The sequence below is a fragment of the Aquarana catesbeiana genome, linkage group LG10, assembly GCF_042186555.1.
Source record: "Aquarana catesbeiana isolate 2022-GZ linkage group LG10, ASM4218655v1, whole genome shotgun sequence".
Lineage (NCBI taxonomy): Eukaryota > Metazoa > Chordata > Amphibia > Anura > Ranidae > Aquarana > Aquarana catesbeiana.
The window spans coordinates 117821493-117837005 of NC_133333.1; the positions used below are offsets into that span (position 1 = coordinate 117821493).

The 15513-nt window shown below is 40.6% G+C and overlaps 1 protein-coding gene across 1 annotated transcript in view; it reads right to left on the reverse strand.

Moving 5' to 3' along the window:
• Positions 1-3208: 3208 nt before the first annotated feature.
• MCAM (melanoma cell adhesion molecule) overlaps positions 3209-15513 on the reverse strand; it is a 185652-nt gene continuing 173347 nt past the window's right edge. Inside the window, exons 17-19 of the mRNA XM_073602541.1 lie at positions 9564-9705; positions 8767-8875; positions 3209-7006 (exon numbers count right to left, since the gene is read on the reverse strand). Coding sequence (XP_073458642.1) covers positions 6980-7006; positions 8767-8875; positions 9564-9705 — 278 coding nt within the window. The 3' untranslated portion in view covers positions 3209-6979. The remainder of the gene's footprint in view (positions 7007-8766; positions 8876-9563; positions 9706-15513) is intronic.

A 15513-nucleotide genomic window follows, 5' to 3' on the forward strand; every position in this document is an offset into this window, starting at 1 on the left:
AATTCACTATCGCTCAATTCTGCAAGTGTTCTAATTTACTATCGCTGTTTTCTAGCTGGTCTAAAGCCACTTTTGACATAAAGGGACACTTTTTGGTTGCTATGGACAATCTCCAGTTTCCAGGCAGAAAGAACAGTGTATATCATGTAAAACTGCATGCAGGGCATGGGCCAAAGCACTGGGGACAAAAGGGATGTGAAATCATTTCATACAGTACTGTAATCTGTAAGATTACAGTACTGTATGTGTTATGATTTTTACTTTTTTTTTAATTTGCCGCCAGGCTCCGCCCCCGTGCGTTGCGCCGCTCGCAGGGAACGGAGCCTGGCACGGAGAGGCTTCGGAGGAGGACGGAGTCCTCGGACACTGCGGGTGACATCGCAGGATCCCGGGGACAAGGTAAGTAAAGCCACCCCAGGATCCTGCAATGCGATCCCGAGTGTGGCTCGGGGTTACCGCTAATGGTACTGAATTTTAACCCCGAGCCACACTCGGGAATACCGCCAGGGAGGTTAAACCCCCAAACACATTTGCTTGTTTTGTTGGATTTTTAGACATAAACTAACCTGCACTCTTTACTTGCAGTTTACAATATGGAACTCCTTAAAAAACACAGGCTATTACTGTGCTGTGTCATTTGATAACTCATAGAGCTCTGGGAATCCTTTGTTATGTATTAAAGTGGTTGTAAACCTCAGTCATGAAATCTAAACAAAGCACACATCTGTAGTGTTTGATTTTCTTTCTCTAAAGCTCCAAGTGTCATTCCTCTCTTGTGCTTCATTCCTCTATCAGCATGTGTCACTTCTGAGAAGTTATCCTGACACCAGAGATAAAATGATGATGGAGCAAGAGCTCAGTACACAGCTTGTCTGTTCACAGCACAGCTCTGTATCCTCCCTTCGTTCCTGTGCCATGTGTAAATAAGGGGGGGTTCCCTTTCCTCCAATCAGCTCTCACACACTATAAAAGAGCTATAACGGCAGCTCTCCACCCCCTCCTCTGTGCATCTGAGAGATAAAGAAGGATTTTATCTAAATTTAGCACTTTTGAAGGGATGTGAATAAGAGAAGACTGCAGATAAATAAGTAAACTTATGTAGGATGATTGGTTTCATCTCTTTGTATTCTCTGAGGCTGTTCACTTCAATGGGTATATGTGAGGGTTTACAACCACTTTAAATGTGTATTTGTAGAACAAAGACTGTTTTCCTGTAGTTAAAATAAAAGATCTAAAACATCAAATCGAATGTGCTTACAAAGAAAGAAATTGATCCAAAACCATTACATTTTTCCTCTGCACTGTGCCTGTACATGTGGAGAGCAGAGAATTAGAGCATGTTCAACACAGAGCAGAGAATAGAGCGTGTACAGCACAGAATGAAGGAGGTGGATTATAGCATGTACAGCACAGTGTACAAAGCTAACTATACTGCATACAGCACAGTGTACAGAGTAGAGGGGCATGAAGTATAGCATATATATCACAGTGCAGCATTAAAATCAGAGCTTGTGTGTCCAAAATGTCAGGGGCACACAGCTGACTTTATTCATATGCTTTGGCGATGCCCCCAAGCTTGTTAGATACTGGTGGGAGATTGTGCACACATTAAATAAAGTATTTTATTTACAACTGGATCTCTCACCAGTGATCTGCTTGCTGGGAGATATAGAGGAGGAATACTTTCCACCGGAGGTTAGAGTGCCACTGTTACGACTACTGTTCATGGCCCATAAAACTATAGTCATGAGATGGATGTCTTCTAATTCCCCTACATTTGAAGATTGGAGACAGCAGATTAATACCACCCTATTGAGAGAACAACAATCTACACACTGAGAGGTACTCCTAATTGGTTCTCTAAGTTCTGGGAACTTTGGATAGCGATGCCAGGCTTAGCCCCTTTTTCCTCGGCTTCCTTAATATTATTCCAGTTCTAGTTAGTTCACTATTGAAAGGATTTTTTTCTGGGAAACCAGGTAATGGTTTCCCAGAAATGGTTATGTATGTCTTGTTCAATTTTGAAAAATGTCAATAAAAAGTATTTTTTTAAAAGAAAAAAATGAAAGCTTGTAGAGTCAGTTTATTTTTACCATGTCCTTTACAGACGTCCAGTTGGTATTGGTTTAAGTACAATGATTATGTTGGTCTTTTGTCATGGTGATATTCCATTGATTCTTTTGCCAACACCTGCCACTAACCAAACAGAAATCTCATCTGTGTAGTTCTGTAAAAGGTCAACATATTCCTGCAGATCAAAATTTAGCTTTTGGGCCATTTAATCTAAGCGTTGTCCTAAACCAAACACTGTGGGGTTTATTTACGAAAGGCAAATAGACTGTGCACTCTGCAAAAACAGTTGCTCCAGAACTTAGTAAATTAGGTAACATTTCACTTTACAAAGAATACCCAGTCACATGCGAGGAAAAAAATTAAAAACAGCATTTTTGCTTGCACATGTTTGGAATTATGGCAGTCATCAGGGCTTCTGATCATTTACTAAGCTCTGGAGCAACTGCTCTTGCATAGTGCAACTGCACATTGCAAAGTGCACAGTCTATTTGCCTTTAGTAAATCAACCCAAGAATGTCATCAAAAACACACCATCAGCATTGTGAAGCATGGTGGAGGCATCATCATGTTGAGGGGGTGCTTCTCTGCAACAGGCCTTGAAAGGGTTGAATGAAAACAGCAAAATATATCCTGAAGGAAAAGATTTTTCTTCCAGCAAGGCTATGACTAGGAGTATAAAGCCAAAACTAAACAAGAATGGCTTAAAAACAACAGTGTTAATGTCCTGGAATGGTTTAGAGTCCAGATCCTAATCCAACAGAGAATTGGTGTCTGGAGAAAACTTCTGTTTACTCACAATCCCCTTGTAACCTGGCAGAGCTTGAGCAATTTGGCAACAAAAGAAAAGTTGCAGTGTTCAGATTTGCAAAGCTGAGTCCTATCCACATAAACTGAAGTTCTAGGTATAATGTGCCAGATTTGGGGCCACAGTCACATACTGTATACAGGAACACTGTGCTGCTGAACAATGTAATAATTTGGGATACTTGTTAGTAGTGTAACTGTTTATTAACTATGGTGGGCAAAAAAAAAAAAAGTTTAGGTAAATATGTAAAGTATCACTGTCATACTGTATATTCCTGATATCTAATGCATGTAACATGCTGCTCATTTAATTGAACATACATACAACAAATTAATCGATCATCTTATATTTATTTTCACATCCTTAAATAAAAATAGGCAAAGCAACATTTGATTGCTTAAATTTACACAAACTGATGCAAATATATAGAAGTACATATTTATTACATATAGTAAGATAAAGAGATTTTTCAGCATATGTGGCTGAAGAGGACCATTACATTTCAAAAGAGAAAACCCTGTAGTATAAAGCTATGAGCTCTTCCTGAAGAAACAAGTCCCTTCTTGTCCTGAGGTTGATAAATATGCAATTCTTTGGAATACAGTGTATTATATACATTGAAAAGACAGCTGAAACAGTGCATAGGACAAAGGGTTAGAGGTTCAAGAAAGTATTTTTAGTGCTTCCTTTCAGTGTATGATCATAAAAGATTTTTAAGTTGGACTTGTGCTGCAGATATCCTATGTTGTAACACAGGGGTCCACTCTCCGGAGTTCCCTTTTACTCAGTGGGACTTTGACGCACCCATTGATGCTGCATCAGGCTAAGATCCACAGTCAGAAAGGATTTACAAATATAATGGCAGTCTGTATTCCCCACTCTGTGTGCCGGTATACAATCACATGGAGGGTTTCTCTGCTACTTTTGCCTGTTTGGTTTTTGGGTCTTGTTGTTCAATAGCATGGTCCATTGCTCGTTGTGTCTCCATAAGTGACAGTTTAAAGTTTCAACAGTTAGTAAACACATCACTTATATGATGCGTTTTGTTATAGTGGGAGTAAACTCCCATACATGAATTTAATCTATAGGTACTGTAAATATTTCCTAAACGTGCACCATTTAGCTGATATTTACTGTACATGCAGCCGGTGACATCACCGGTGCATGCGATCTGAAGGAACAGCCACCCGGGCCATTCCTTCAGAGTCCTGTGCTGTAAATGGCAGCTCCCACGTGCATGCGCGGGAGTGACGTCATCATGGCTCCGGCCAGTCACACAGCTAGAGTCTGCGAACCCGGAAGGAAGACAGGTAAAGATAGAAGCCCTATCAGCAGTGACAGCTCGCTGCTGGAAGGGCTTCAGTCTAAGGTAAGTTTCACATAATGTGCTAGTATGCAATGCATACTAGTACATTATAACTTTGTCTTGCAGGTTAAAAAAATAAATAAATCGCCGGCAGTTTACTACCACTTTAAGAGATTATGATACACTTGATGATATCAGTCAATTTACTTAAGAGACTTTTTCACTGGAGGAATGGGAAGGGGCAATTTGCTGTGGCCATATGGTGCAGACACCTAGAGGACACCTAATTGCAGCAGTCTGCTAAATCCCAGGCCTTTCTAACAGGCAAAGCTTTGCTGCTTACGAATAGCGCTGAGGTTTGCTTGCCCCTTTTTGCATCCTGCATATTATGAATAGCCAGTGAGTTTGCCTATCACAATGATGGACCAGTAGAAATGTTTGGGGATGGGAGAGCCTTAGCAGAAGCATGCACTTTATATCTGCAGCAGTTTGTCCTATTTCTCCTGACAGTTTCTTTAACATTCTTGCAGACTAATTTAATGTAAAACTCCAGTGTTAAATCCTCCCTCCCCTGAAATCAGCTTCATTCATTGCAAGAAATTTAGCTATTACTGCAAATCCTTTTTCTGTAAATAATTTGTTTCCAGTGCCCTTGCTGAAAGTACAAGGGCCTATATTACTAAGAACTGTAATAGGAAACAACACATCTCTCCTATAACCATGGAGCATTTATGCAAATCTCTCTCAAATAAACATTGCCAGCAATGCCTGTACTCTGACCTGTGCAGACTTCTGGGAAAGGCAGTAAGTCAATTACAAGACCACTAAAAGATGACATTTTTGGAAATCCCATCTCCCAGCTAATAATATTATTGTCATAATAAAGCAAGGAGTAGACATTTTTTTATTTTAGAAAACTATAATTAACCAAACAGAAAAATGTATTTAATAATATTAAATTAAAAAAAAAACTTGTTAATCATTTACAGATGGTATATTTTTTGACCAAGACAGGAGTTTTCCTTAAATACGTAAGAGCAAGAGTGCAAACACTATATGCAGTGCAGTAAGCCACACCAAACAAAAAGTATATTTTACTGATTTTACTACACAAGATTGATATTTGATTGGAAGCTATGCCGCTTCATCATTGTACATTGAGCTTACTTTTTAAAATAAACAAGGCATGGGACAATGGGATTCCTCGTTGTTTGTTTCTACATGCAATTAGCTGTGTGCTCTTACATTACAATGAACTTCTATTAAATAAAATGTAGAGCTTAATAAATGGGTGTAGAAACTGCATTGTGCTTATTTTTCAAGACCAGAACCTTGAAACAGCAGTTAATAACCAACACCACCAAAATGTCCTTCAAGAAATGAGGTGAAGTGAAGTGAATCTCCTTTACCTAAACTTTGCTTGAAAGGATTGGAAAAATTTAGATCCTAAATTCCGTAACTGTCATGTGCTTTCTTTTTTAAATGCTAAGAGGCATTGTAAAAAGTCCATACTCCCAATGATTATTTCTGTCTGGGTCATGTGATATAATGGGCTCCCAGGTGACACCAATGATTGCCTACATTCTATATGTCCATGCAGATTTATAACTTACCAGATCATGAGATTAATGATTAGGGGTATTATTTTTCCTCAAAGAAAGCTCTGTAATATAATGCGGTGAGCTCTGCAAGGTTAAAATAACCCCTCTTTGTCATACATATGCAATTCTTTGGGATACAAAGCATTTTGAGACTGACAAGGTAATGTGGGACAATACAAAAATACAAAAAATGGCAGTTTGACTGAGAGATAAGCCCTATTTCTGTTCCAACAAACAGCCCCATTTATTATGTTTAAATAAGGGGAATTGTACATGATTCTATAGAACCCAGCCCAATCCATTCTTTAGATTTTCTGCCTACATTGCAAGAATGATTGTTGCATTGTGGGTACTATAGACAGCTAAAGCTATGCAATGAAGAGCCAGTTTACTGAATGACATTGCTTAAGGCCATGTTTAAACTTAGCAAAACATTAAAAAAAAAGTTTTATATAAAATATGTACTAACATACATACACACCCCCAAACTGTACACGCGTACTGTGCATAAGCAGACTACATAGACAACAACTGTCCATGCAGTCAAAACATTATCTGAAATATATTCAGCCCGCTCTATTCATTAAGATAGGTGAGTTATTTTATTCCTGAAAATGTTCCCTTTAAAATGTTCAATTCACAAACATAAATATTGTTAATATAATAATACCAACATTATTTAATAGTATATTTAATTTTTATGTAAAATGGGCCCTATTTTAGGACATATCATTATTTTATCCCTCAAAACATTATAGTCTCACATGGTTCTTTTTTGTTGTCATTTTAAGGAGTGATAACTTGGGAAGTGATCTTCATTTTCGCAGTCAAAATATGTTATAAATATATCAAATAATGTTCATATTTGAATTCAAAGCAAATATCACATGCTAATGAAAATACTGCATGGGCTTTGCTTTTGTGGATTTTTTTTATGTTAAGTACACTTCTCTTAAGGTTTATGGTCCAATAATTAAGGCTATGAAGATTGATACAGAGTCAAAAATCTGAAGGGGTAATGATACCCAGTTGAAGCATACAGTAGATATCCATGATATAGTCATATCTTTGTGCCACTTAGGTTTATGGTTATGATGCTTCCCAACGTAGGGCAGGCCTCTGGTGATCTCTTCAACATCCACAGTTATATAAAGGCATGGACACATTCCCGGAGTTCCTTGTCCATGAGAAAATTTAGTTTCTTAAATCAATATATTTTTCCTAAAAAAACAAAAGAAAAAGTACAGAATGTAAACTTGAAGGGGAATGTAACAGATTTAAAACAAAAATTCAAGGGACATAAGCATTATTTTCCATGCCATGTAAGAACTCCACTAAGTGCTACTTGTATCTAAACAAGCTGCACTCTTCCTATTATAGTTTTATTACAATGACAACTCTTTCCTTCAAAGCAATTTACCTAAAGACCATACATATAATTTATGTTGGTTATGAATCTCAGTTCATGCATTGCCATCTTTTCTCCTCATCTTGTCTCAGTTGAGATGATCTGAGACCAAAAATAAAAAAAAACAGTAGCTTCAATTTTTCTGTAAACTGTGCTGTTGATCATGCTTGAAGGAATGGACACCAACATTTTAAGGCTATTGGTTAAAGAACGGCATATAAGCCAGAGCTCGCCTAACCAGAAAAGTGGTATCATGGAAGCAGGATTCTTAGCTACTTGAATGTCTGAAGAACATGGTGGGTGTACTCTAGCCTTTGTAGAAGCTTACCATCAACCTTTAGCCTTATAAGATATTCATACAGGACTGTATTATTGACTGGCAGAGGTTTACAGTTTACATGTAAGGCTGATGCTAATGATTTCAAACTTCACTTTTTGATAGACATTGTACATTTACCCCCTCTGAGCTCAGTTATGATTGATTATGATAAACAATCCAACACTGGACCCAGTGAAAGAGATACAAGGCAGAAGAAAATTTGATTGGAACTCATGGCCATCGTTATTTTGTGATTCATTTCACAGAAGAAACCCAGAGAAACCTTCAGCCAAGAAGAAGGAACGCTATGATAACTAAAAGTAGGCATGCTATCAACCATGTTATCAATTAGATACACACTATTCCAAGGAGTGCACACATTCTGACACATATAATAGTCTTGTATATTACATAGTTTTAGATGTCAGAGGTGAGCTAGGAGCTGGCTTCTCCTCAGGGTATCTATGTCACCATTTCCACTTGTGATCTGTATTTTGGTGTCTGGCTCAGTTCATGAGCTCAGCTTCCTATGTAATCACTTCTATCAGCATATGGTCTGTTGTTAAAAATGGACTGTGGTCATACCAAACTTTAGCTTGCTCAAGTTCATCTTCTCCTGATAGCCTTCCTTGTTACCAGCTGGACAACCTCAACTTGGGTTTTATCCTAGCAGCCAAGTACCAATCCTCCATGTGGTCGATAATGATAAAAACTTGATTCTTCTGACACTACAGTATACAACCCAGGCCTAACCCACAGCAACTTTTGCTGCCATGTAAAAGGCCTGTAGTCCTGTCCTAACTGGTAGTTCCTGTTTCTGGTTACCTCTCCAAGTTCCAGTTGTGCCAGTTTATTGGTTACATCGGTGCTTTGACATTTGAAAACAAACAAAACAAGTTCAAAGTAAAGCAATTGTAGAATAAGTGCATACATGGCTCATCTGTTTATCACAGTGTTATCTGCTTTATATATTACTTATTTCCTTTCCACAGAACAGCTGCTGCTGCTACTTTCTCCTTCCCGTTCCAATCTTTGTGTATGCATGAGCAATGGAAAATGATGAGTGATGAGAAAACGATTCAGTGATAATGGATCAGGACTAAAAAATACTCATCTAGCTATACCTTTAACCCTTAGCGATCCATTTTAAGATCTTTGCCCATAAATAATCATATAGCAGGAAAAACTACAAGCGGTAAGCAGTAGTGCCCTCTGCTCATTATGGTGCAACTAGAACTGGAGGGAGTAAAGTACCTGATCTGATGGCTTCTTCTCTTGAGATCCAGTAAGTAAAACAGACTCTTCTGCAGGAGAATCAGGCTTCATTTCCACAATTATTTTATCTTTAGCACCAGGATTTGTACTACAAATACATTGAAAAGGAAGATGCAATGTGAAGGAAAAAATGGGCAGATATTTAAAGTGCATTTTAGGATCATAATTTTACATAAGCAATACAAAAAATGTAAGTAAAAAAACAACTTGGAATTAAATGGAGGCTAATAGGAGCCAGGGTGATAATTTTGTTGTGTGTCTGGATAGCAATGTGCCATGTTTTACAAAATGTTGGGCATTTAAATGGTGCTCTGGTACCTCTCTCAACATTCACAGTCCCTGACAAAGCATATATCTGCTTCTCTCTCCAGCAGAATGGTGCCATTCTTGTTCAGACATCATCCAGGGTTAGCATCTACTTCATGGACTCTGTGATAATACAGTCATGTAAATTCTTGCAAAGTCATGTAAATCCAATGTAAAAGTTGGGAGGTACAGCATGAGGGTATTTAAACTCAACCCATGCTATATCGATGCTAGGAAAATATATGATTGGGGGTTAACTGAAAAAGAACCCAGCACTGTCTGTTGAGGGTGGAGAGTAAGTCCTTAGCCCTGTTTAAGTGGTTCCATATTGGACTTCCAAAGGCCAAAAGTATATGCAAATAGAGAGAGCACCGGTTAAGTGAATCTATAGTTTTGACCTACATTGGCAAAGCACATTTTCACTTTAAATTGAGATATCATTTTCAGTTAGTGTGACAACTACTACTTACATATCTTTTTTACCAGAGCGTCCACATGGAATATGTCCTTTTTTGTAAAGGAAGTACAGTACAGCTCCAAGAATGGCCAAGATCAGGATACATATTATGACGATTACAATCACTATGCCATAGCTTTTCTCGATTCTGGATTCTGCAGAAATAATAGAGAAAACCAGAAAGGTAACATACATTTTATTTGCTGGAACAATGGATCATGTTGAAGGGAAATTATTACTTTAGTATGTATGATGTCTTACTACCAAGACATGGTGTGACATGGAAGGAAGACAACTCAGTACATCAGTGGGATCTTTTTTTTAACTACTCAAAAGGTGGGAGTTTGGAATACATTATTAAGGTTTAACTGTATGCATATATGGCTGATTCCTTCAAATCCTGGGCTTCCAACTCTAATGTTGTAGTCACACTTGGCATCCCGACTGCTGACTATAATCAAAATGCCTAAAGATCATTTGTATACCCAACATGCATGTATATTATTCAGTGCATATACTGATATCCATAAATAGGCTGTGAACATCAATGCAGGATTTATGTAATCAAAAATGGACTGGACAAAACATCTAGTTCTGCAGCAAAATTCAATTCTTTATACTGGTCTCCCAAAATTACGTGATCACACTGGGCCTAATGTTTCATATTCCCATCGCACATGTTCCTGGTATAAGCTCTAAAGGTTGGGTGCTGCAGCAACAACCAACTGGATACTGGTTCAAGTCACAATGTAGATACTTGCCAGCACACCAAGGATCAGCACAGGGTGGCGTCCAAACGGTTTGGTTTAGTTTATTGCATGATCACAACACAAAGAGGTGCTTTATGATCATGCAATAAACTAAACCGTTTGGATGCCACCCTGTGCTGATCCTTGGTGTGCTGGCAAGTATCTACACACTGGGCCTAAGACACAAAATGACTAACCAGAGAACTTACTGTATTTCTGCCCTTTCATTCTGGTTCCTAGGGTATTTTTGAATGTAAGAAAGGAGGAACTTTCTGTGAGTCTTTACCATATATGCAGAAGCTTTTGTACATTTTGGTCCTTACTGTGCCCATATTTAAATAAATAATATGGTGGTGCAGCTTACCAGCCCTTAGACACAGTGATATTTCCTGTGCTAGGGTGACAACACTTACTCTTTGTGGAGGAGCAGCATTGCTGCTCTCCAGGACAGGAAGTGTATTAGAACTACAGAAGCCTTCCCCCTTTCTCATCTCTATAACATGGAGACGGCTGTTCTATAGTCCACAGAGGGAACTCAGGCAGGGCTGATTGTTTGACATTTTATTATGGAATTTTTAGCACACTATAATAATTTAGGAGCTTGGTGGATGTCTAGTAGGAGCAACAGGAATTTGTTTTGCAGATTGGAGAAGACACTTTCAATAGTATATTTACCAGATCTAAAGGTGGCATATAGAAGTTCACTGTTAGGGTTTACATATGTTTTAATAATTGGCGTTACTATTGGTTTTTCATTTTATGTGTGATGCTTTTGTTTTGCCTTTCACAGTCTTTCTTAAATTTAGTTTTAATTGTACCCTCTGCTAAATGTACCATGCCAAAATTCTCCTATCAAAAAATTATCTGCCACTAAAAGGGGTTTGTAGCTGACATGACGGTTCCTCCAGGAGCTTCTTCTTAGGAGTGTTAGTTTACACCCTTTTAGGGGTCCACTGATTTACTGTAGGAAGGGTTTAACTATTTTACTGCCATGGATGGTAAGGTTTCATCAAAACCAGTGGCGACAAACAACCACCCCCCCGCCCCCAGGTAGGTAGGTAGGGTCACCCGCACCGCAGGTCGGTCATCCAGCCCGGCACTTATGCCATTTAGGTTGCGGGCGGGCTGCGGCTCCTGTATCGACAGGCGGCGAGCAGTGGCTTCTGTGTCAGCAGGCGACGGGCAGCGGCTCCTGTGTCCTCTCCTCCTCTTCTGCATCACGAGACTTCCGCCATACGTCTCCTTCTCCTAGGCTTCCAATAGGATAGCCTGTTCTTTCAGCCAATTGGATGACGGGTCTCAGGACCCACTTCCTGATTGGCTGGAAGGAGGATCAGTGTAGCGATAGCAAATATTAATTCGCTATTGTCCCAAAACCGGATGGGCTCGGAGAGCAGTGCTCTGCGCCCCGAGCCCACCCTTTTTTGAAGCCTATTAGAGCCTCTGTCTCTAATCACGTGCTTCAACCCCCCCCCCCCATTGGAATTCATAGTCCGGCGCCCTGTATGTAGATCAGGGGCTGGACGCATGAATGGGGGGGCGGAGCCCATGTACCCCTAGTGGACGGGCTGCCACTGGTCAAAACAGAACTGCTTGCAGCTCTCAGTAACACTTACATCCACTGCATTCCTAGAAGTTATACACTCATTGTCACATAAGTGAGCATGAAGGTATACTATACCTCAGGGATAGGCAACCTCGGCCCTCCAGCTGTGGTGAAACTACAAATCTCATCATGCCTCTACCTCTAGGAGTCATGCCTGTGATTGTAAGGGTCTTGCAATGTCTTATGGTACTTGTAGTTTCAAGAAAGCTGGCGGGCCGAGGTTGCCTACTACTGCTGTACCTGAAGGGTCCCCCTAGAATTTGATGATCTAGGAATAGCTGTGATCAGTGGCTGCTCAATCACAGCCATTTGTAAACAATTATGATCTCCACAGTGTGCCCTGCTTGTCATTAGATCCTCCTTGCCATAGGCGTGTGCAGGGGGTGTGTCAGGTGTGCCTGTGCACACACTAATCACTCTGTGTGATGCCGATTTCACCTACTTCCAAGGCTTTCCTCCCCATGTTGCACCTCCTTCAAGCAGTGCTGCTGGCTTCCCTCCTCTCCTCTGGCTGCTGCAGGGGATGTTTTAGGATGGCGAGTGGGGGGATATGTCATTTGCCAGCCCCTTCCTTTTCTAAATGAACACAGTGAACACACTCACCAACTGTTTACTATGCTTCAGTGTGTGAAAGAACAGGAAGCCGCTCAGTGCAGAGCACTTCCCATTCATTCACTGTCCAGTGCAGCTGAGGCTGCAGAGAAAGGCATGTGTGTTTAAACTTTGGGGTGCACACCTTAATGCAATAGTCTACGCACACCTCTATGCTCCCTGCTGTGTTCCTATAAGCTAATCCCCTCCCTGTACCCTCCACAACCTTCTGTATCTGCCTGCTGCTTGCCCTCCAATCCCCACTGTTCTGCCCAAACCCCTACTGGCAGAGAAAGCAGATTGTGGAGAGGATTTGGGCATATTCCAGGCACACGGCGGGGTGAATAGGATCCCTTTAGGATGGTGAGCGGGAAGATCAGTAAACATACCTCTCATGTTTACTGACACCTTCAGTTCCTTTAATTTACATGGGATCACTCTCATGTTCATCCACTATTGAAGAGATCAGTAAACATAAATGATATGTTTATGATCCCTTCAGTTACCCGATGAACACAGGAATGCTCAGGAATGAGCATTTATGGGTTCAATGAGTACTGGACAGAAGAGAAGGAGATTAAGGACTTCATCTCTTTTTGGTTAAATTCTACCATTGGTCTCCCTCTGGTACATCCCCATAACTCCCTACTGTCCCTGATTTCGAGGGACTGTCCCTGATTTGGAGCAATGTCCCTCATTTTGGTCTGATCTATATAGATGTATATAAAATGCACTTTTTATCTTTCAACAAGTGTTTCCCAGTGCTAAACTTTCCTCCTAAACCTCATTCCCATCTCAAAATGTTGGGAGGTATGCATCCCTTTCACATATTCACACCAGCAGGCGCAAGTTGTTATTGTTTTATTTTTGTAATCTTTTAAATTACAATGATTGACCTCTGTGTGGCAGCACATTGCAATGCATTGCCGCATATGGTAAAGTGCTGGTTTGCAATAAAACATACGTCTGCATCATTTTAGTGCACTGTACACCAACGCAGTGCACACAGGACACTGCCAACTGGGGGTTACCACAATACAAAGGTGTATATAAAAAGCCAACCTCCAGATTTTTAGCGTAAGTTGGTTACAGTTTTGCATACCTTCAATTTTCACCATTTCGCAAAAAGGCGCAATTTACAAATACTTGTTATTTATCAACTGAATGCAGTTTTATCTTTTTTTTAGATGTAGTATGAATTTTGTAAGTTATGTTGTGTTTGTGTGCACTTATAGTAGTTTTAATGCATTTAAAAAAATAGAAAAATTTATAAACATTTGCGCAACTTTCAAGGATGCAAAAAATTAGCAGCACCATCTTTTTATTCTACGTTTCCTGTGTATTTAGAAAATGTATTATTTGGGAAATATTTTACAATTGTTTAAAGCTCTGAGTAACAAAAAGTGAAACATGTAAAAAAACAAGTGAAAACAGTTAAAATGGTCTGGTCACCTGAGATTAAAACTGAACTCCAGGAAAACTAAAAATCCTTCCTTCCTTGCAATGGGGCTGCACCCACACTGCAAGGGTTAACTGTTCGCTTACATCCAGGAAACCTGGGAAAGCACTTTTGCTTACCCGATCCTCCATGACCACATGCTCCTTAGCACTGATAGACCAGTCCCAGAGGCATCTTCTCCCCTGCCCTCAGATCCTCTGATGTCATTAGAACCAATGCAAGGCCCATAGCCCTGAACTGGACATGAAGACACAGAGGAACAGTCAACTGCCAGAGCACGGGGGAGTGCTGCCTGCTGGGGGAATGGAGGATCAGGTAAGTAAAAGTAATACAGGAGCAGTCAACTCTCGCAGTTCAGGTGCAGCCCCACTAGAAAAAGGGATTTTTCGTTTTACATGAGTTGGGCTTTAAATGTGGTGAGTGAAGCCAGACAGTGAAAGGTTTGAGGGAATGGTTATTCTTTTGCAGTCCTATCTTTGAGCAGCAGAATTTATGAATCTACCTGTAGAAGACCATTCTTCAGTCAGCCAATTCATATATGAGACCTGTACTGAATACACTGTATACACATCTTTAAATCTTTACACAGCTCTTTCAGTCACACAATATAACCTTGTCTGGCAGGGGAGGAGAACTAATTTTTCTCTGCTGTTGTCAAGTAACACTTACAGGTTCTGTCACTACTTCAGCCCGTAACAGGATAGGAGAAGCAGAAGACTGATGAGCTCATCTCTCTGCTCTCTCCTACCGTCAGCCAATGGCATCCCTAGGGGGGGCAGAGGGGGCCCTGACTCCAACATTATGCTGTGCCCCACACCATGTGCCCCCCCCCAATTAAATATATATTTTTTTTACAAAAAGGCAATGTCTTTTTGTTTGCATTCAAAGCGGATGCACCACATCTTACTCAGGCCGCCACTGGAGTAACACAGTCTCTATTAAGAGGGTGAGTGTCCTAAGTCAGCTCCTGTGGGTGATTCCCCCCCCCCCCCTCTGCTCACCGACACTGCATAATGCGAGCGCTCACACAACCACGGCTGCCCAATCTGCTCCTTCCCCTGCATCCTCATTGGCAGGGAGAAGAGCGAGTTGCAGGACGGACTCCACCAGGACTCTCAGTTACTGAAAAAACAGACTGATTTCTCCCGTCATTAGGACAGGAGAACCAGCCTGTAAATTCCAAGAGATCCCAGACCAGTGCTGTCAATAGCAGGGGCAGGACAGCAAGAGGAGGCTGGGGAACCCCATAGTGGCAGAACACCAGGGCCCGGTGACAAGACAACCTTTGCAACCCTGATAGTTCTCCCACTGCTTTGGACCCTTATATTTTCTTGGTATGCTGGTGACATATATCTCTTGTTTTCTGCCACCCTGGGGGGTCCCAATACAGTAGGAAGGGAGATCACTGCAGAACATGTGAAAGGGCCCATTGTGGGATTGTAGTAAAGGGCCCCAGGATGTATATATAGTTGCCCCCTACTTTTGTCCCTGTCCCCCCATGTGCCCCCCTAAATATGAAAGCTGGAGATGCCACTGCCGTCAGCATGTTCATTTGTTA